The sequence below is a fragment of the Anguilla anguilla genome, chromosome 3, assembly GCF_013347855.1.
Source record: "Anguilla anguilla isolate fAngAng1 chromosome 3, fAngAng1.pri, whole genome shotgun sequence".
NCBI classification, from domain to species: domain Eukaryota; kingdom Metazoa; phylum Chordata; class Actinopteri; order Anguilliformes; family Anguillidae; genus Anguilla; species Anguilla anguilla.
In genome coordinates this window covers 21,110,871-21,132,389 of record NC_049203.1, presented here as the reverse complement: position 1 = coordinate 21,132,389, position 21,519 = coordinate 21,110,871, and the positions used below count along the sequence as shown (strand labels likewise).

At 41.8% G+C, this 21,519-nt stretch overlaps 2 protein-coding genes across 2 annotated transcripts; one reads left to right on the top strand and one right to left on the bottom strand.

The window, feature by feature from the left end:
* Nucleotides 1–4,236: 4,236 nt before the first annotated feature.
* LOC118223126 (UBX domain-containing protein 4-like) lies at nt 4,237–10,115 on the top strand. Its single transcript, XM_035409300.1, has 13 exons — nt 4,237–4,429; nt 4,932–5,034; nt 5,173–5,201; nt 5,390–5,508; nt 5,861–6,062; nt 6,415–6,547; nt 6,645–6,699; nt 7,082–7,246; nt 7,701–7,828; nt 8,228–8,330; nt 8,653–8,784; nt 8,995–9,203; nt 9,502–10,115. Exons 1-13 carry the CDS (start codon nt 4,348–4,350, stop codon nt 9,638–9,640), a joined length of 1,599 nt encoding a protein of 532 aa, XP_035265191.1. The 5' UTR covers nt 4,237–4,347; the 3' UTR covers nt 9,641–10,115.
* A 1,030-nt stretch (nt 10,116–11,145) lies between these two features.
* LOC118223127 (protein mono-ADP-ribosyltransferase PARP14-like) lies at nt 11,146–14,471 on the bottom strand. Its single transcript, XM_035409301.1, has 4 exons — nt 13,290–14,471; nt 12,904–13,064; nt 12,252–12,426; nt 11,146–11,799 (listed from the first exon to the last, which is right to left on the bottom strand). Exons 1-4 carry the CDS (start codon nt 13,945–13,947, stop codon nt 11,477–11,479), a joined length of 1,317 nt encoding a protein of 438 aa, XP_035265192.1. The 5' UTR covers nt 13,948–14,471; the 3' UTR covers nt 11,146–11,476.
* Between the last annotated feature and the right edge of the window lie 7,048 nt (nt 14,472–21,519).

Below are 21,519 nucleotides of genomic sequence, written 5' to 3'. Positions count from 1 at the left end.
TAATGGCATTCACTCTGTGGGGAATTTAATCTTTTCTGGTAATTTTGGTTTTCGAAACTCAGGAAATCTTCCTCAAAGTTCTATGATTTTATAATAGCAGTTGACTTTGGATCATGGATCTTTTTCTTACAGTAAATGTGCACTACTTTTTTCTGAAGCATAATACATAATCTTAATTACCAATTAAAATGCTCCATGCATATATGGTTGGAGGAGAGTCATTTTTAAAAGATCTATCCTCAGATCTGTGCTTTTAAAAATATTTACTCTATGAATAATCACCAAAAGTAATTAAAAACAAATTTGCTGTTCAAGGTTATGGATTATGTGAAATGCTTTGTTTTAAAAGGTAAAGCAGACTAAACTTTGTGCTGACTGGGAGGAAATGGGAGAACGTTACAGGAACACAGTAGAGAAAGTGTCATGGCAAACAATCGAACCCCCAGGGGTTGCATATGGGGGTTTTATATAGGAGGGTTGAGTTAGTTGCTTTGCAGACCATGCCGCATGCTTTCCTAAGTGCTTTGCATTGAACTGGATCTGGGCCTGTCTGCCGTGGAATAACCATACAGCCCACATGGGTTTTGCACAGCACGCCCGTTACCATGGTAAAGGGTGCCGCGGGCGATGCGCCATTTCGGCTGCGCGGCTGGTAGCCATGCTGGCGGTCACCGTAACAGTCCAGGAGAAGGGTGAGTCAACCTGACGAGCTGCAGACGCGATGATATATCAGCCTTTTCAGAGATGCTTATAATTATCCCCATCCCTTTTATGAAATAAAATATAAAATTTCCTCCCTTGTGACTTTTTCCTGCCTGATTACTGTAAAAAATGAGCTTGGTTTCTGCACGGGTGGGTGACTGGAGACCTGGAGAAAAACGAGGGACTGTTATAGATGTCATTTCAGGTGAGATGGTAAACCTAGCTCCTACCTTCATTAGTCATTTAAGGTCCCAAACCGTTTGTCACGAAGAGTTAAGGGGTTTCCTTGGTAGCCTTGCCAAATTCTCGATCTGGCAAATGAATTGTCCCATATTACATTAGATTACATCATATTACATTTGTTTGGCAGACGCTTTTATCTGAAGTGGTGTTCAATCAGTACATATCAAAGGTCATTGGAACAACTACAAAATGCAGGTCTGATGAGGTACAATACTCACTATGTAACCATTATTCATAGCCAAGCCATAGTCCCTAGCTGGCTTTACGGATTTCCTCCCATTCCATTGCAGGTGATGTGTGGTGGATATTCTATTGCAAAATGGCTGCCGGACATCAGCCAGGTGGGGGCTACACATTGGAGGTGGTTAAGTCTGTCCTTTTCTTTAAAGCATGTCGTATTCAATAAAGGTGCTATATCACAGATACTTACTAGCATTAGCGGCAGACTTACCTGCGATTGGTTGTTACAGTCCAGCAAGGATTATGTTTGTACTATGAAAAGGATACAGGCAAAAACATTGCTGTGATTTTTCTGACAACGCCATCAGCAAATGGTTAAAACAGACATGTATTCTCATTCTTTAAGGAATAATGATTTTGGTTGGACTAATCTGAGTAGAGGTCCCGGATGCCAGGACCTGGCATCCAGTGGGTTTACCTAACAGATGGCAAAACAAAAAAATGATATCTAAACAACTACTCTGGCACAAACATAAACGAAAATAAGTACATTTAAATCCAAACACATTTACTTCTCAAAGTATTTGTACCAGATTGTTTCCTTTACAGGGCAGGTAGGATAGGCTACCAACCTGCATGGTACAATGAATCACACATACCTCACCTGTATATGCAGAAACTGCAATCGGACGTACATTTTTCTTTTTTTTCTTTCTTTTTTTGTAGAAGTTTATTGGTATTGTGCTGAACTATCGCAATGTCAAACATTTTCTCACTGTTGATTGTATCAGGTTGATTATGTGAGCAAATATAATTGTTTGCATTTTTTAATATATCCTTGACCTATTTTATCTTCAAAGTGGACAGCTGGTGAAAATAACTAGACCCGCCATTGTGAAAATATGAAGAGAGAAACTGATACAAGAGGAAATGATAATAAAGGTTGCTAGTGCCATCTATTGGTATCCTGCATTAACTACTTGTACTACAGAAGCATGTATTCAAATCTAATTCCCAGTCATGGCAGAAATGTTCTGTTCTAAACAGGATCCTCAACACCTAATAAACTATGAAAGTATTTCTAAAGTAAAAATATCAAAGTTGATGTAATCATTACGCATTTGAATTGGCTTCTTGGTGCTAAAACAAATTGTTTACTTTTTACATGCAAACATATGCAAGTGGACATAGCAAGATGACAACATGTGAAACAGATATGAAGATTGATAAATGAATAATTGTAACTATTATCATAAATAACTAGTGTAAATTGTTGCTATATTATTGGCAGGGCCAGGCAGCTCTGGTCTTGTTTCCAAAGATACAGATGTAGTGTGCAAGCATCGTGAGACGAAGAACACACATGTATTTGACAGAAACAAAGAGGTGATATACAGTAAGCTCCATAATGACAATGACAAAGAGAGATTTTGTTCTTGATTTGGCTCTGTACTCCACAATGTTAGGTTTGTAATCAAACAATTCACATTTTGTTAAAGTGCAGTTTCTCAGCTTTTATTTATACATTTTCATTTCACAATGTTTCATAATGTTTGGGACAAATAGCTTTACGGGTGTTTCTGATTAGTCTGATATGTTCAATTTCCTTCTTAGTGCAGGTATGAGTGAGGTTTCAGTGTCTTGTCTTGATTCTAGGCTTTTGATTACATTATTGGTGTCAGCATGACAACTAGAGTGTACCAATGACTGTCAAGGAAGCCAGTATGAGGCTGACAAATAAAAAAACAGTCAGAGACATATGCCACACCTTAGGCTTATCAAAATCAACTGTTTGGAACATCATTAAAAAGAGAGCACTTGTTAGCTCGGTAATCACAAAAGGCCAAGTAGGCCAAAGAAGACCTGTACAGTTGATGACCAAATAATTCTCTCCGTAATGAAGAAAAACCCTTGGACACCTGTCCGACGGATCAGAAACACTCTTCAGGGAGGAAGGAGGCAAGTCTTCCTAAGAAGACTTCAAGCAGAACTACAGGGACTGCATTGCAAGATACAAACCACTAGTTGGCTGAAAAAACAGGATGGCCAGGTTAAAGTTTGACAAGAAGTACCAAAAACACCCTGTGTTCTGGAAAAAAGTCTTGAGGTCAGATGAGACCAAGTTTCCGAGTTTCAGAGTGATGACAAGAGCAAAGTGTGGAAGCCAAAAGGGATTCCCATGATACAAAGAACCGCCCATCATCTGTGAAACATGGTGGTGGGAGTGTTATGATTTGAGCATGTATGGCTGCCACAGGTGCTAGCTCACTTGTCTTCACCGATGATGTAACTGCTGATAACAGCATCAGAATGAATTTGGAGGTGTACAGAAGCATCTTTTCTGCTAAAGTTCAAGAAAATGTCTCCAAACTCATTAGACATTGCTTCATCCTACAGCAGGACAATGTTCTCAAGCATACTACTACAACAACAAAGGAGTTTCTCAAAGCCAAAATAAGGACCAAGTCGTTCCAAATGAATCCAAATGAACACACGTTTCATATGCTGAAGAGAAAACTTCAGGAAACTAGCCCACAAAACACACAGGAGTTGAAAATAGCTGCAGGACATGCCTAGCAGAGCATCACCAGGGAAAATACTCAGCACCTGATGATGTTTTTGTGTCACAGACTTCAAGCAGTCAAAGGATATGTGCATATATACAGTATGACTACTTTCATTTAGCTAACAATATGTGACAAACATTATGGTGTCCTGAAATGGAAGGACTGTGTATAAAAAGGGGACCAAAAGTAATTGGGCAAATTAACATAATCATAAATAAAGTTGTCATTTATTACTTGGTTGCAAATCCTTTGCATTTGATGACTGCCTGAGGTCTGTGACCCACAGCGATCACAAGATGCTGGGTATCCTCCCTGGTGATGCTCTGCCAGGCCTGTACTGCAGCCATCTTCAGTACCTGTTTGTTTTGTGGGCTTTTTGCCGTCTGTCTTATTATTACAGTATGTATGTGTATATATCACTTTTAAGAGCATGAGAATGCACAATAAAAGAACCAGGGATAGTGTTCAAGTGCACGACTTGGCAGGATCTTTTATTTTGACAAACCAGAAACCGGAAGTTATTGAGGTTTGTTTTCGTCACCTTCACTACGTGTGCTAATCTGGTCGGTGAGATTAAAGGTTCCTTCCAGGGAACACTGATGTGGTTCGGCGTTCCAGTGTTCAAGTGGGCCTGATAATACTCTAAATCACAAAAATGATTTGGTTTGAGGGAGCGATTCCCGCTGCCATCGTCTCAGCCAAACAGCAAAACGCCATCTTCGTCGTCGTTATTACAGGTAATATGTACTGCCCGCTACGCAGACATCGTTGGACGGGGATGCGAATGTTCACATGAAAATGACAGGTAGCTAACGTTAACTAGTTGGCTAATGTTAACTAGCATGGTTTGTGGGTAAGGATTAATGTTAGGACAGGAAGGGTCCAGCAAGGCTGTTGTCACTAGCTTGCGAATCTTATTGCTAGACTGTGGAGTGTTTGATTGCGACACAAACGTTAGCCAGCTAGCAAGCAAGCCAGTTCTTCGTACAGTATCGAAAATAAAAGTCAGCTAGCGGTAAAGAATTCAGAATTAACTGGTGGTTTTAGCTGAAAGAACTGTGTAAAGTTAAAAAAACAACGTGGCTAGCTAGTTAGTTGGCCTCTTTTGGTGAACGAGGGAAGTTGGACAGTCTGTACCGCAATGAAACAAGCGTGTAACGGAAAGGCCCACCAAAGCCCCTTTGTACACTGTGACTTCGCAGTTGTCACTAACCCTGGCTTCCGGACGTTGTCTTTCAGGGGACGATGCACAGTCTGCGCAGATGCTGTCTTGTTGGGAAGATGATAGTGTCGCCGAGGCCACCAATAACAGCTGTGTCGCGATAAAAATAGACGCCAACAGGTAGGCGGTGTTGAGTTATGAAAATAAGAATTTGCCCGAGAAGTAAGATTCAAGGTATTATATTTTCAAACTTTTTTTGCATCAACATGTTGCAATTTTGCATTGTAAACTCATGTTTTGTTATTTTATTTCTTTCAGTGAAACCTGTGTGCAGTTTTCTCAGATCTGTATCCTTTTCCGCAGATAAAACCTCAGTGTGGAGTTTATGGCTTCATTTTGAACTACACTTGGATAAAAAATTATAATCCCCCATTAAGAAACAGATGGGGTGGCGGTGGTTGGTGGATTAATGTCTCAGTTTTCTGAATGTTTTACTGTAGATACAGGCAATTACCCTTAATGTGTTTTTATGAAGACCCTGTGGTGTGTATCCCAACAAGTTTCTTTATTGGAGAAAATGGGATTCCCCTCGAGGTGATAGCAGGCAGTATGTCTGCTGAGGAGCTCGTAAAGCGGATCGCTAAGGTCAAACAGGTAAACATTGCTTTTCCACCCATCAGACTTTTAAACTTTACCTGCCTCTGTGATCGCATATCAAGGCTGGGAAATCAGATATTCGGAAATCTGTGTGTACTGCTTTTCACTTAAAGTAGACACTGCCTCAGCACTTGAGAAGGAAAACGTAACCCTTTTCCCCCCATACAACAACTGCCAAGTCAAAGCTGGAATTTTCTTCGGTCATCCATTAACTTTCCCTGAGTTTGTATTTGGTATTATATAGGCTAACTGAGCGGCTCTTCGCTAACAGTAAATGAGTAATATATGGCTAACATTTTATGGTGAAGGACTGCCAAAAGGACTGACCTAGCTTCCCTGTCCTGGACAGATGCACCGGCAACAGATGGGGATTCCAGATGGGGGTCCAGACAGCGATATGACAGGGGCACAGACAGACATGTCGTCCGCACCCTCAGACACCCCAGAACCAGCCACGCAGCAGCCCTGCCCCCCTCAGAATGGCCCACCAGGCTTCACGCTACCGCCCAGCCTGGCCAATCAGAGCGCTTCAGCTTCGACCACGCCCAGCGGTGGGTGGGGCACTATCTTAGACGGTCTGCTGGCAACTGTTGCTCTTCACTGTATTTGTATTTATTTTTAGACCCTGCATTGGAAACCCCTTCATGATGTCTCTGAGGGCTTGATATAGTCTTTTTTCAAATTCCACAGATTTCCGGTAGAATGGTGTTGCCAGTCAAGTTGTTTTGATTAGCAGCATCTTTCTACTGGATGGTGCATACCAGTTTCACTTAATGCGTGATTGTCCTTGAAGTGATTAGTGAAATTTGTCATGGGAGGAAATGGAGGCCGGTGAGTTGTTAGGAACTTGAAGCATCGGGAGCTTGGCTGATTTTAACCACCTTTCTGCTGCCTGCCTCCCAGAATCCCTGCCTGGGCCAGTGGAGGAGGGCAGAGAGGAAGGTCATGTGACTCCCGCTGAGGATAGGAGTACGTCATCAGACGAAGCGTCCCTGAACTCTGGAACGGATGAGGACCTCAGTGCCAAGGTGGAGAGGTGGGTCTTCCAAAGACACAAAGATGGAAATGTGCATAACTGAGAGGAAGCATCCGTGACTTCCCATTTTTTCACGTTATCCTGAATCTATATCCAGGTTGACCAAGAAACTTGAAGATCGACGGGAGCAAAAGAAAAAAGAAGAGGGCGAGGTATTTAAAAAAATAAAAATCATAAAACAATTGTCTGATCTCTTCACCAGCCACCATCATAATTTAGCTGCTGCCCTTCTGTCCGAAATTTGGACAAAATATTTTTTTGGTGAAGTTACCTATGGCGTATGAGAGACATTGGTACATAATGAGACTGCAAAGCATCAATTATAGCTGTACTCAGTTTCTTCTTAACAGGATATTGCTTTTCCATTTTCACTGGAAGTACCAGGTGTTTGCAGAGATTTAATAAAATAATGTTCCATGATAATCCTTAGGGAAAGAGAGATATTATTCATGTTGAGCTAGGCAATTGAATCTTCGCTGCGCTGTTTGGAATGGCGCAGCTGTGTGTAATGAGCTTTCCACTGCGGCCCTGCAGAAGGAGCTGCAGAAGGAGCAGGAGCGCAGGAAATTGGGCAAGGAGATGCTGGACTTCAAGCGCAAGCAGGAGGAGGACAAGACCAAGCGGCTGCTGGAGGAGAGGAACCGGGAGAAGGCGGAGGAGAAGGCGGCCAGGGACCGCGTCAGGCAGCAGATCGCCTTGGTGAGCGCTCCGGATCCGCGCTGCAGGCTGATTACCTCGTCGCTCTGTGAGGGTTAGGACTGCAACCTTCTGGGTAGGAGGCATCCTTATTTCATCGTTCAGATGTTTTGGAATATCTGTGCGGCAGGTCCTGGCAGACCGCATGCCTCTGACTAGCCAGAGGAGGCGCTGTGGTGCAGCAAGGCAGGGAATATTCTGCCATCTGAAACCCTCTCTCTTTGGGGAAATGCTGTAACCTATTGTGCAATTCTTTTGAGCTGCTAGCCGTAGTAACGGCTAAGTAAGGTCAGTATTCGACTGTAGACAGTGGAGTGCATTACAACGCTGAAAAGCACAGCTTTGGCTCTGGATAAACCTCCTGAGTGGTTTATGAGTAACTCTCATTCGCAGCTCCTTTAGTAGTGTGTTGTGTCAGTCATATTGGAAGGCAGTGACGTGGGCCTCTCTCCCTCAGGACCGCGCCGACCGCGCAGCGCGCTACGCCAGGAACCAGGAGGAGGTAGAGGCGGCCCGATTGGCTGCGCTGGAGGCCCGGCAGGCGGAGCAAGAAGCCAGAAAGGAGGCTTTGCAGCAGGAGAGAAGGTATGTAGCCCGCTCATATCAGAACCGCGCTCAAGTCCCTAACAGGGACTCAAAGCATATCTGTGGGCTGCATTTACCTCTCCTGCCACTAGGGTGCAGTGTCTGTAATCACCTGTCTTTCCTTTGCGTGGTGTTGTAGTTTGCTTGTAGTGACTGCGAATAGGACTCATATTTGAGATATGTGAATATGGAGGCATTATGATCCATCTGACAGGGAAATGGTTTATTGGTTTTAGGCCTGCTAAGGTGGCTCAGAGGGGGCTAGCTTCAAATCAGCGTTCAGATTCACCTACTGATAATGTTTTGCTGAAAAGTGGCAAGGCTCGCTCTTTCTTCTGAACCAGGCCTGTGTGTTAGTTTGAAGTTTGTCGGTGCTGTCTGTGATCGATTCTCCCGCAGCTCAACGACAAGAATACAGTTCCGTCTCCCCGATGGCTCATCCTTCACTAACCAGTTCCCCTCCGAAGCCAAGCTTCAGGAGGCTCAGGAGTTTGCAGCGCAGGTTAGTCCTGTTACCTGTGTCTGTTCCGTTGCCTGTGTCTGTTCCCTTACCGGAGTCTGTTCTGTTACCTGTGTCTGTTCCATTCCCTGTGTCTGCTCTGTTACCTGTGTCTGTCCTGGTACCTGCGTCTGTTCCATTACCTGCGTCCGTTCCGTTACCTGCGTCTGTTCCGTTACCTGCGTCTGTTCCGTTACCTGTGTCTGTTCCGTTACCTGTATCTGTTTCGTTACCTGCGTCTGTCCCATTACCTGTGGATTTGGTCTCACTGAATGTCTGAAGCATATTTATGGATTTTTTTAAATGGAATGTTTCTTCCATACAGGAAGTGGGGAACCGGTATGGCCACTTCCTGCTGGCGACTATGTTCCCTAGGAGGGAGTTCACCGGGGAGGACCTGGGCAGAACCCTGCTGGAGCTGGAGCTCGTTCCCAGCGCTTCCGTAGTCCTGCTGCCTGTGAGTTTCCTCCGCCTTCTGTTTTCAGTACACGCGGTCAAAAACAAGCTTTTCACTGCAGCTTTTTCCACCCAGGGGCAGTTCTGTGAGGCAGCGTTTATTTGGTGTTCAATGCTTTATCGATGCCCTCGAACACACACTGAGACAGAGCTCCTCAGAATGTCTGACTGCTCTTTAATGTATGAACTTTCTCTTGCCTCAACCCTGCAGCAAACAGGGCGTCCGACAAACACGGTGGTGCAGTCCTCTGGAGGGGGAGGCTTCTGGGCGCTCCTGGGGACGATCTTCTGCCCCCTACTGACTGTGTGGAGATTTATCAGCAGTTTCATCTTCGGCAGTCCCCCGCCTCCTGGCACGTCTCCCAGGGCTCCGCCCCAGGGCCCTGGTCCTGCCTCTGCCTCATCCAGCGAACCAAAGAGGTAATCCCACCCCTCGAGTGACAGAGGCAGGAAGCCAGTCTTTTCACAGCATCTATCTGAGCCATACACTGATTTGCTGTCTGTCTGGGTTGAAACATCTCTGACTTGATTATGGTAAAATAGGATTTGGGTACATACGTTTGAGGTCAAATGCATTAAGTCACGAATGAGTCATGCATTAAGTTGACCTAAAGGTCAGATAATTTAAATAATTTTTTACTGTAAGTCCAGCTAATCAGTTTAAACCTTTTTTTCTTTCCATTTCTGGAAGTGTGTCTTAATCGAACTGTTTCTCCAGAGAATCGATTCGCAGGCGAGCTGTGGAAAAACGAGCGGAGGACTTTCAGAGAGACGGTAGGATCCACAGGCTAAGGACGCAGGAAGACAGCGAGGACGACAACAACACCTGGAACGGCAACTCCACCCAGCAGATGTAGCTCGCCGACGCGCAATAATGTTGGTTTTTCTTCGTCACACTCGGTTTGAGCAATATTGAGCATCATGTCGATTTATTTTCTCGTTTCCTTCCCCGCCCCGCATGGGAAAGTTTTTTTCCTCTGGCTTGAGCAGCATTTCTGTCTTGTCACCTTTTGACGTTAACAGATTCTTCCTCCTTTGTAGAACACTACGGTTGCGTCGGAATCATAGGACAGTGCGCGCTATATGCAAAGACAAAAGCAACGCGTCCTTTTTTTTTCCTGTCCTAAGGATTGGGCCTGCGTGACTCTTAGCGAAAAGAACGCCGTCGGACGAAAGCCCGATCAGTTGCGGCGTTTGGTTTGTATTGAGAGTTTTGTCCACAAACGCGTGTGGGCTGCAGTGGCAGCCAAATGTACTGACTTCTGTTTATTGATGGGAGTGCTTTGCTGCTCTCGTTTGATATTAGGAATAAAAAAGAGTTTTGCAACTTTTTGTTTGCTTGGTCAGGTCTGCTTTTTTTCGCATGGCTTGCGCAAGCTCTAAAGTTATCTGACACTGGCTGAGAAACTGAAATCGAGATTGTAAAGAGAAAGTTAAGACTTGTAAATCAAAGTTAAGGGCAAATTGTTGATTTGATACAGGCCAGTGAGTTACTAAACACCTTGTATTCGGTTTTCAGAGTGAAGGTCCTGGGTTTAGGAAAGGTTATTGTTTTTTCACTGTAAAGTCTGTTATGGAAATACGCTATAACGTATTATTGGTACTTGCAACAACCAGCGCCAGAATACTGTATGATGAGAGCCTTCAGTCAATTAACCTGCTTGTAAAGATTAACATTATGTGTACAGTATGTGCCATTTGTGAAGATAAACTCATCTGTCAAATTTGGGAAGTACTGTACCATTCCAGCTTGAACCAGCAACACCTACCACAATCTTAGTGGGTGTGTCTTAAGATCTGACCTACCCCTAAAGAACTCTCATAATCCTAGTTTTAGCCCCATTCAAGCTGGATCAGTATCACTGAGAGAGGTTATGTAATTAAGTGATTACCAACAGGATGTGTGATTTTTAATCTAGTACAAATCTGCTGTCTGCAGTCTTCCAAAGTGCAGGATGTAGAAAGACCAGAGCGAATTATCTTCTGTGTTTCGCCAATCTTGGAGGTCCTTCATTAATAGCAATTCAGTTTGAATGTATCCTGCAGTAGTGTAACTGTATGGAAACTGCCTTGGGTTTTGGCAGCCGGTAAGCAGATTTGAACTGGCCGCTTGCAGTCTCCTTATTTTCCTTGCTGAAGTGAAAATACAAATAGACCAGACAGTACATCTTTCAAGCTTGTTTCAGCTTATTTCCACCTACTGTAAAACGAATCCAGCTCAAATAGGACTTATGTCTTCTGTTCAGCTACAGATTCTCTCAGAGCAGCTGAAGTAGATCCCAAACTTTGGAAAACCTCATGAACACTCATGTGACTCATGACATGACTCATATTCATGTGCCGATATCACTGTTTGTACATCTGAATTGCAAACATTATAAAATCTTTAATAAAGATATTCCAATGTGGTCCATTTTACTAATGCACTCTATTCCATACATTCAGTCTTTAACAGTCTGATGGGAACTGACAGCAGAAGGTGTAAGTTTATACAAAGACATCTTTAAGAACTGTATGGACATTCAATGTCATTTAAAACTATAATTAAAATGTATTTGATACTCAGTTTTGGTTTTGTATTTTAAGGTTTTCAAAGACCCCTGATCTTACTCTGGTACAAATAATCTGCTCTAAACAAATTTCTTAAAATGGTCGTGATCATATTTACTTGTTATAAGAAGGCACAGATTGGCTCATTGGTAAAAGCTCTCCCATCCACAATACACTGTCTTGAATGTGATGAGGTATTCAGGGTAGGCCCCTGAGTCTGAGAAAATAACAAAAATGAAGGGGTCCTGGAGGTCGTTCACGGCACAGTCGTGCAGGCCCGCCTGGAGGTCGTTGGGGTCCACTGGAGACGGCTCCCTCATGCCCTGCAGTCCGAGGCAGGGCTTCCCCGTCAGTACGCGGGCTCTGTACATGTACTTGTGGCCGTTCTCATCGGGACTGGAGTACTTGTCATGGCATGAGTAGTACGCCTCCTTGGCAAAGTAAGTTCCGCTTCCATATACTGTTGCTGAAAACATCCAGAAGCATTTTTGAGTGTTGAGCGTGCAATACAAATGTAAACATCCATTTTCCACCATTTCCATAGCATATGTCAAGTCTGGGGTACCTGTGCTCTGTTACGTAATTTGCTTGCGATAACATTTAATATGGATGTATAAATGTAATTCAAATATTTTTTTAATTTTAAGTACATTTGAAGATGGATGTGGGAAAAACACTGGAAATGTCTAATCTGTATTTAACTGTTTCAAGTTTACAGTCCTATAGACCTGTTTTACTGATAGTTACGTTCAGCAAGTTCATGTGCTATAAAAAACATTAATTTATTTCCATTTTAAAGAAAATGTTGGCCTGAAATATATTAATTAAATGCATGAATAACACTTCAACCTGCATACAGCAAGCAGAGCAAAAAAAACTACATTGCCCAGAAAGTGAAATTGTTTTTCTGGTTGGTACCGTTTCTGCCACAGAAGCTGCGGTTGAAGCCGTTCTTGTTGATCTTCTGGCAGATGTCCTTGGTAGTTCCATGGTACAGGAACTGCTCGTTATTGTTTTTCGGATATTTTTTATCCAATGCCTGTTTGCTTACTGTGTACCTCCTCCACTGCTCATGGTGCTGGATTCTCTGGATCTAAAAGGGTATCACAGCAGATAATTGTCATTGGAACATTATTCCATTATTATTATAATGATTATTTTGGTACACCCATAGCCACCTGCCCCTTCCTCAATAATTACTGTTCCTTTCATTAATCCACTATCTTTGGCCTCTTGCCAGATTTTATTCTGATCCCTCTTTACAGAAAACCTCAAACTGAACCTGTGATTACTTATAAAGCTTTCAAGGCTTTACTTTCAGATTATGTGTGTAGTTTGCTAGAGGTTGGAGCTGTTCTTAAATTAGATTAGGGGACTGGGTTTGTAACTTAAAGGCTGTGGTCAATTTTCAGCAGAGTGCAGCCATTGTACTTTTGAGCAAGATACGTAACCTGAATTGCTTAAGTAAATATCCAGGTATATAAATAGATTGTATGTAAAAAGTATGTAAGCCATTAAATGGAACTGGATTACAGCACCTTCTGCTGAAAGTTAATGTGATGTGATGTACCTGGACCATTTCAATGTATTTTTGTTTCTGAGCAAACACCTGGCAGGTGTGCGCAAATTCTTGGCAAATTTTCTGATATTCATTTGATTCTTCAGAGAGCACAATGATGTCCAGATCTTTTCCGTCCATCTTGGTCCATGTAGGTGGTGTTGTAATGATAGCTGCAAAATAATCATTCATGTATATTGATTCATTGTATAATATTTATTCTGATAAGTGAATTTTTTTTTCAATTCTGTTTATAAACACTTCACTGATTTTGTTCTAATCCTTGATATGGAACACAGTTGATTTCTATTTAGCGGATGTACTTAGACATGCCACTTATTGAGACAGTAAACTAGTTTGAATTGTCAGGCAGTAAGCTCATCAAAAAATTTACCAACCTGTTTCACAGTCGGACAGAGGGGTCCTCTTGATTCTGGCGATTTGTCCTCTGCTGTCCGTTTGCTGCATCTTCTCAAAATCCACTGTGAAGCTGTCCTTCTGGTGTCGGTAAATGTATAACTTGTCGTTCCTGTGGAAAGCCAGCTCCAGATTGTAGTTGATTCGCTGCCTCAGGCCTGTCCAGCTGTCCGACCCGCCCACCTCCCAGCGGACGGTCTGCCATATCCTTCTCTCCTCCCGCTCCTGGTCCTCTCTCTTCTGGGCTCTCTGCAGGGAGTCTTTGATCTGCAGGATGACCGAAAGGACATCGTCCCTCTTCCCCGACACTGTCAGCTTGTTTTGGAGCATGGTGATGCGGACCTGGTGCCTCTGGCTCGCTTCAATGATATCTTGCTTCTCCTTTTCTGTAAGGTGGTGGAGGTGCTTGTCTACCACGTCTTGGCTGGTGCACTCCTCGGAAACCAGTTCATCAAGGCACCTCTTCACTTGGGCCAGGTTTGCCACAGAAAATCCGTAAACCACAGCCACCATCACAGGGAAAGTAATTCTAGCACTTCCCAGGCTCAGGGTCGGAATGTTGGAGTTGGTTCTGAAAGAGCTGGAGTTTGAGGACGTTGAACTGGGTCTCCTACCTGCTGCCATTGCCGCTGTTACCATGGAATCAAATTAATATAATTAGACAGATGCTCTAATCCAGAGCAACTTTTAAAAGTGCTATGAAATTCAGTACAAGATGTCTTCACATCAATGTATTTAGCAAGTAAAATACTTTTGAGAAGAATCTAGCTTGTGCTGTTTTTTAAGGGTTAGAGAAGTAAGTGAGGATTATAGAAATTTTCATTTTATAAATGTATGCTAAATAGCTGCCTAGTTCAGCCTGCCTATGAAGAAATTGGTCTTTTAACTGTGGCAATTAGCCTATCACACAATTTATTTAAAAATCCAGATATGCTCTATGCAATTATTCAATTCATTAACTGTGTCACACTGTCCTGTCCAGCTACAACATTGGACTGACTATGACATAGTCATACACTATTATTTTCAAACATGAATCATAGTTGTTGTCTCCATGGTGATGTCGCCACAGAGGGCTTTGTCTTTCATTGGTCCCATGATTATCTCAATGCTTCCTTCTGGGCAAATGAAAGGTGGTCATAAGATCTTACAAAAGAAAATTTGAGGGAAATGAAATCATGCCAATTATGAAAGTCCCCTAATGCAGGAACTACTCCCATAGTCATCTTCCACATCTTCATCCTCACCTTCATCACAAGTATTATCCTGGAAGAAATGTCACACATTTATTAAATCATTAACCTCAATAATTACTGACGTTTGAAATTGTTAAAACTTGAATTGTAGTTTTGAAAACATTACTAAGAAAATAATTACATGAAGTTGGATAATGATCAATCACTATTGCCCTATCTTCATAGTAACAGTTTATTTGCTCTGGCTTAGCATGTCTGCACAGCAGCAAGCTTAGACAGCCAAGTGAATTTTCCTCTCGTGCTTTACATTTTTCCATACCAGCCCAGGTCTTGACCACTGCTTCAGCCCGTGCAGAAACTCCTGGAGGATTATGTCCTCATAGACTACGATGTAAATCAGCTTGAGAACAGTGGAGATATGCTGCGATAAATGATTGTTGAACCCTTGAAGCATGGCATCAATGACATCTACAGCATTCAGCTTTCCACCACCTGCAATATGACGGTACAGGATCAAACACAATTATTATTGTAGTTAAGTGTTGATGTCATTAATTGTTTATGGTCCTGGTGTTTATGTGAATTTATTATGTGGAGGTTTAGTTGGATGTCTATGATGGCAACTCATTTTAGGTGCGCGGTTAGATATACATTGTGGTACAATTAGTGATTAGTGACTGTAAACATAGAAATCTCATTAGAAACACATTTTCAACATACGAAAATGCTGAGTTACTCACACTTAGAAAGCACTGTCTATAAGTCATTCATTCAAACTGGTTAAATCTAGGCCTGCCGTTAAAAGTATTGATATCAAAATGGCGCCAAGTTACTGTACTACAAACAATATAGGCTATCTTCGCCTCACAGAAATGAAAGAAGCTGTATTCCAAAGTAGTGCTACCCAATGTCTCCGAAATTGTTTCAAGTCACTCAGCCCTGAGCTCTCAGCTTGCTTAGCTTGTTGCTATTATTCCTGCAAAGCTTGTTACCAAGCAAGATGTCCTGTGCTTGCGAATCTCACACTGACTGGTGGCCACTGCCATCTACTGGCGTCGGACTGGCTAACAGTAAGACAAAAAGATTCTTACAGTAATATGTATCTCATGAAAAACTGTTTTGTACAAGAATGGGAAGTTACTCACACACAAGGTAGCTAACGTTAAACACGCTGAAAATGCCGAAAGCGGATGCAAATATTTTAAATGTCATATTTTTAGTTAGCCAGCAAGCCATTGTACTGAGTTTAGAGATTTGCTGCAGTCGGAGGGGGGAATTGAACCTGGGTCTCTCAGTCCTGTAAACAGCTCCAACCAAAATACAACGGCACAACCTATGGACACAACCCACTAGGCTATGAGGGAAGTTGACATCAGAGATGCAGTTATACTGTTTTAATAGTGCGCACTTGTATATATGATAATTTTGTGTTTGCATCTGATGTTTTTATTGGTTGATGTATGTAAAATGACCAATGGGGAGACATGTGGGCTAGGAGCATTTGTGGCTGGAAAAAGAAGAAGAAGGAGAAAATGCAAAATCCCCTTAGTTTGGGGCTTTAGTGTTTGGACATGTGAAGTTGTTTATGAAATCTGTCTGTTGAAATGGGGTCAGAATGTACAGAAATGAATGTTTTTAAGGGCTGAGAGTCTGTGGCTGTTGCAGTTATTTCTGTGGGGAACCCTGAAAAGTGCCAAACTCTCTGTGCTGTACATGTATGCGGCATGCTCCACCAAAGCGTAACTTGGCTGGATGGCATACCTGCCATCCCAAAATGAGGCACGCCCACCAAGCCGTAACTTGCCTGGATGGCATACGTAACCCCACCATTATATGGTGACAGCAGCCATCCCACTATCTACAATGACAGCATTTGTAATACAGATTTCAACATAGATACTGGGCAGCAATGCCAGCAGCACAAATAAGCTGACTGGCTATCTGTGGGTGCATCATTCATAATTTAAATATGTACATGGATATCTATGGTAGCAGCATTTATAGTGGGAATGTATACTTTTAATATCTATAGTAGTAGCACACAGTGTGAATGTACATGGCTATATTTAGTGGGAGCATTTGTAAAGTGACTGTGTTCATGGAATTCTATGGTGACTGCATTTTTGTAGGTTTTCTGCTCACCTGTGCCAATAGCAGGGAAGGACACGGTGGTGATGCTGTTTTTCTCGCACTGTTCCAGAACCTTCTCCACCTGTGAGGTTGCGGCAGGTAGGGAGCGGGGTCCCACCATGTGAATGATAAAATCACAGTCTAGCGCCCCACCACTCGTTACCACGACGCCGTCATCCTGCTGGGGCCCTTTAAATACAAACACATGAACAAAATGAAACCCCGCACATACTGATCAAGATAGTTCTAGGTTATGCAAAACACCGAAAGTCGCATCACACAGATTTTTTGTGCACCCGGTTACTGAAACTAATGTTCCTGAAACTCACCAAACATTTTGCACTCCTGCTCAACCGAGCTTCCTGCTGCTCTGAATATAGCTCCCGAAACTCCTAAAGGCAACATAAGATCATCAAGTAGGAAGGCCGATCATACAAGAACCGAGAGACATTTGGTAATTTTATTCTTGATAAAACAACGGGGTGACTGCAAGCTTAAACAGGCAGCATACACTTTCATTTAAAATAAACCAGATCTAAGAGGGACTCACCTCCTTTCAGGTTCATCTCTTTGTTGGTTGTGTTGACGATCCCTCTGACAGTTTCTGTGGTGATGTCACCTTTCTTCACCTCAATTCTGATACCATGGATCTTAACTTGAGGAGGTTTATTATAGTTGTAAGAGCACACCAAACACAAAAGGAAGAAAACAACAAACGCGTTGTCAATACACATTACAATACATCAGGATTTAAGAGGTGTAGTAATAGTACTGGGGCGCGTCCTCTTTTATTCGTAAATGAAATGATTAAATTCAAGCTGGAGCTTTTAAAATCTAATTTCTTCCCACATAATACACAAAATGCCAGGGAAGTGCCTCTGTCACTGTGATGACTAAAGACACACAGTCAAACTATGGCTATTTTTGAGTCACCCTCACTACAATCACCAAAACAATAGGAAAGGTTTTATTAGCAGAGCCCAGTCAGTCGTTGCTATGTGTATCTATGGCGATGATGCTGTACTTTAATGGCGTGTCCAACAAACCTTGATTGGCAGGGAGCTGCCTTGACCTGGACTGAATGTTTGGCAAGTGGATCACACTGACTGCCTAGATAAAGACAGAACATCCAATCAAAACAAAACTGTAGATAATGTGACCCAATACACAGAAAGCATGCACAAAAGCTACTGTTTTGAAAGGAAAAGGCTATTTTTGGACAATTAACTATAAGATTGAACACATACATATGAACTCAGCCTATTTTCTTTTATTTTGCATAATTAACACATATACAAGGGGTCAATGGCTGAATATTCTCATGCCTTACTTCAGAAATAAAAAAGGTATATCTTTACAATAACTTCACATTAGATATGAAATGATACAATGTCTAGGTAACAGGTATGATACAATTAGCTGGCAAACCACCATTATGTTTTTCATTTTTGGTCACTTTTATCACTGCTGATATACTGGTATGGGATATTCAGTGATTAGGTTTATCATTGTTAATCAAGTGAAATACATAAAACCTGGTTCGGAGTGATTGGTCCAAATGTTAAATGTGGTTACATTTGGGCTCTTTTACTCCCAGCTCAGCAGCTGCCACTGGTGTGTTTCATTGAACTACGTTTGTAGACTTCTATCAACCCAAACCCAGATCTTTCCTTAACTTTTATTGTCTACATCAGCAACTGTGAATTAGTGGTCCAAATATGTGTGATATAGCATGATTAAATAGGAGACCTGCAAAATATTACATTAATATGAAAATATTAACCTCTGTTCCCTGCTGAGACTGCTGGTTCTGCTCTGCAAAGTAATGGTGGAAAGAGTCGAAAATCTTCTGCTCAAAGGCCACTATGAATATGAATTTGATGTTTGTGGAAGTGCTCTGAGACAAATGGTTCTGCAGCCCCTTGAAAATTGCCTCGATGGATTCTTCTGGCTTAATGTTGCCTCTTCCTGTGACACAAAGCAGCACAGATCACTTTCATATAGTGCCTTGTTGTTCATTCATTAATAGAGTTTTATTTGAACTGAAATACTAATAAAATACTAAAAACCCAGATATGAATACTTAAGTCATGTGGACCATAATGAATAACTGACCACTGGCATGAAAAAAATATTTGACAAAAAAAGAAAACATACCATTCTCATGCTAGTATTTGTAGTGGGCAGGGGTTTTGGTATTATGTTGTATAAAAGTGGTCAGTAATTGTGGTGTGTGCTGTGTAGATGTGGGCAGTAATTGAGGCCTGTGCTGTGTAGACATGGACAGTAATTGTAGTCTGTGCTTCACAGAAGTAGGCACTGGTTGTGATGTGGTCTTACCCGTCCCAATGGCTGGAATGGACACGGATGTGGTGCTCTTGCTTTCACAGAGCTGCAGGACCCTCTCTGTGGAGGTGGTGATGCCAGCTGTGGTAGTCGGCCCCACCATCTGAATGATGTGCTTGCATTTCAAGTTGCCTCCTCCGGTGACAACCACCCCATCTTCTTTCTGGGTGCCTGAACAAACAGTCTGTGTCAGGGCTGCGGTTAATATTTTATAAATTATGAACTGAAGATGCTTTATGTATAAAAAAGAGTGTAAGCACTGGAAGGACATCCACAGGACAACTGTTATGTGGACAACTAAATAGCAGAAAGAGGGAGCCAAGCATAATACATTTCTTAGTCAGAATAATATACATTTAATTTTATGTTAATTTGTGTTCTAAGAATCTTACCCAGTTTGGTGCATTCATCTACAACAGATTCCCCTGCTGCATTCAGAATTGCTCCAGAGACACCTAAGAAACAAAGAAGGGAAAAAAAATCACTTCCCACTATAATGAGACAAATACATGGTGATTAAATATTACCTACGTATCATTTACAAATGACAGTTTACAGCACCAATCAAGTGGCTCAGCATCATGTGACTATATGGCTACACCAATTTAACAGAATAACAAGTGTCCCAAAATGAAGGGCTTGTGTGTTCTATATCAGTAGGAACAAAGGTCTAGCTGGTGTCAAAATATGTCTTATCTAAGCAAATTATGTTCCTGTCATTATAATATGTTCTGATGATTTCAAGATGCACATACAAAACCTTACCAGTGTCTAGATTCAGACTGCTATTGGTGGAATTCACAATGGCATCCACTGCCTCTTTTGTGATGTCTCCTTTTTTCAGAATTACTGTAACGCCACCAATAACCACTGTAATTATTGACAACAGGAGAAACATACAAAAGCAAGTGAGATCACACAATAGATTCTCCATCTCTTGACCTGTGCAATAGTCTTTTTACTGTCAATTGTACAATTAAATGTCACCTTGGAGGTATGCTCCTGGTGTAGGTAAATGAGGGGGAGGGGCGACTTTCTTTGATTTTTTTGCAGGAGGAGCAGATAACGAATCTGTTGAATCTGGACTTCGGTATCTCTGCTAATCAAACAGAATACAAATGAAGACAAATTAGTCCTAGTTGATGCATTCTGCATGTGGATTGTGTTCTCTAATGAATCTGTACACGTGATGCCACGCACCATTTCCAAACTGGTCTGGCTTGCTTGCTCAACAGTTAGAACCAGCTTACAGGCAAACTCTTTGGCCCTGGCCTTGAGAGCATCTTGATGTTTCTCCAACACTTTGGACTCCCCGGCATTGGAGTATATGTGTTTCTCATGCACAATGTGTGAAACCTGCTTCACCACAGCTGCCATGGCCTCCTTGATCTTGTCACTGGCTGCGGTAACTTTCAGGCAAGGAGTCGCCTGTGTCTGTGATGACAAAATGGTCACATCCAGGGCTTTGATTGCAGGAGCTTCAGACAGTTTCATGCAATCAGCAACATATTCAACCTCTCTCGGTGACTTCAGCAGGATGTCTTCTCTCACAGGAATTTTGTTTTGACGATTCCCTCTGCTGCATTTAACTTGTCTCCGAGGCTGTGGGGTTGGACATACAAGCATTTTTAAAAGCTTCTGATAAATTTCACAAAAAAAACTTTCACTGGGATTTAAAATAGGTATCACAAACGTCCTCCTCTAACTAGACCTGCATGTTAAATGATAATGATAGCATACTTGACAGGATCATAATTATATTACATAAAGAACATTTCTCAGAAACAGCCCGTGGTTGATTCCAATCCTAATGACTGTTACACAGTGCTGCACAGATCACGGAAACCAACACCAGTCTTATTTTATCTTGTGTGCCAGTTCAAGATATCTACAATTGTATTTTGACTAGTAATATCTTAGTTTCAGATATCACAAAAGATCATTTAGATATCTTCAGTAACAAGGAATTAAAGATATTTTTAATTGGAATTATGACTAGTCAGAACTAAAGTGATGATATCTCGAATCTGAGTTACGACTAGTCATAATTTAAATGGAAATATGGAATTCACGTTTTAGATAGTCAAAACTGAATTGTAGATATCTTTAATTGGAGTTCCATTGAACTTAATGGCGAAATCTTAGTAGTCAAAATGTAAGCAGATATATCTTAAATTAGCGTTTTGACTAGCCATAAATGAATTACAGATATCTGCAATGTGAACCCGGAGAGGCTATTAAATAAGATGGCTTGCCATAGATATCTTTAATTACCATTCGGCATGTGTGACAAGTCGAATGACGATTCTTGTGGCGTTATTATATAGATATCTTTAAAGGTATTTTGACTAGTCAAAATATGTTTACAGATATCTTAAATTATCGTTCTTATTAGTCAATTTATAATTGCAGATATCTTGAATTATCATTCTGACTAGTCACATTGTAATTATGACTAGTCAAAATGCATTTGTAGATATCTAAAATGTAATTATGGATAGTCAAGCGAGGCTATTAAATGTTAAGAGGGCTTGCCATG

Excerpts from the sequence above, each read along its gene's own strand:
- LOC118223126 (XM_035409300.1), top strand. The coding sequence starts at position 4,348 with ATGATTTGGTTTGAGGGAGCGATTCCCGCTGCCATCGTCTCAGCCAAA. Across the intron at positions 4,430-4,931 it reads CTTCGTCGTCGTTATTACAG|GGGACGATGCACAGTCTGCG; the intron begins GTAATATGTACT and ends GTTGTCTTTCAG. Across the intron at positions 6,700-7,081 it reads AGAAAAAAGAAGAGGGCGAG|AAGGAGCTGCAGAAGGAGCA; the intron begins GTATTTAAAAAA and ends GCGGCCCTGCAG.
- LOC118223127 (XM_035409301.1), bottom strand. The coding sequence starts at position 13,947 with ATGGTAACAGCGGCAATGGCAGCAGGTAGGAGACCCAGTTCAACGTCC. Across the intron at positions 12,427-12,903 it reads AATACATTGAAATGGTCCAG|ATCCAGAGAATCCAGCACCA; the intron begins GTACATCACATC and ends ATACCCTTTTAG. Across the intron at positions 11,800-12,251 it reads CAGCTTCTGTGGCAGAAACG|CAACAGTATATGGAAGCGGA; the intron begins GTACCAACCAGA and ends GGATGTTTTCAG.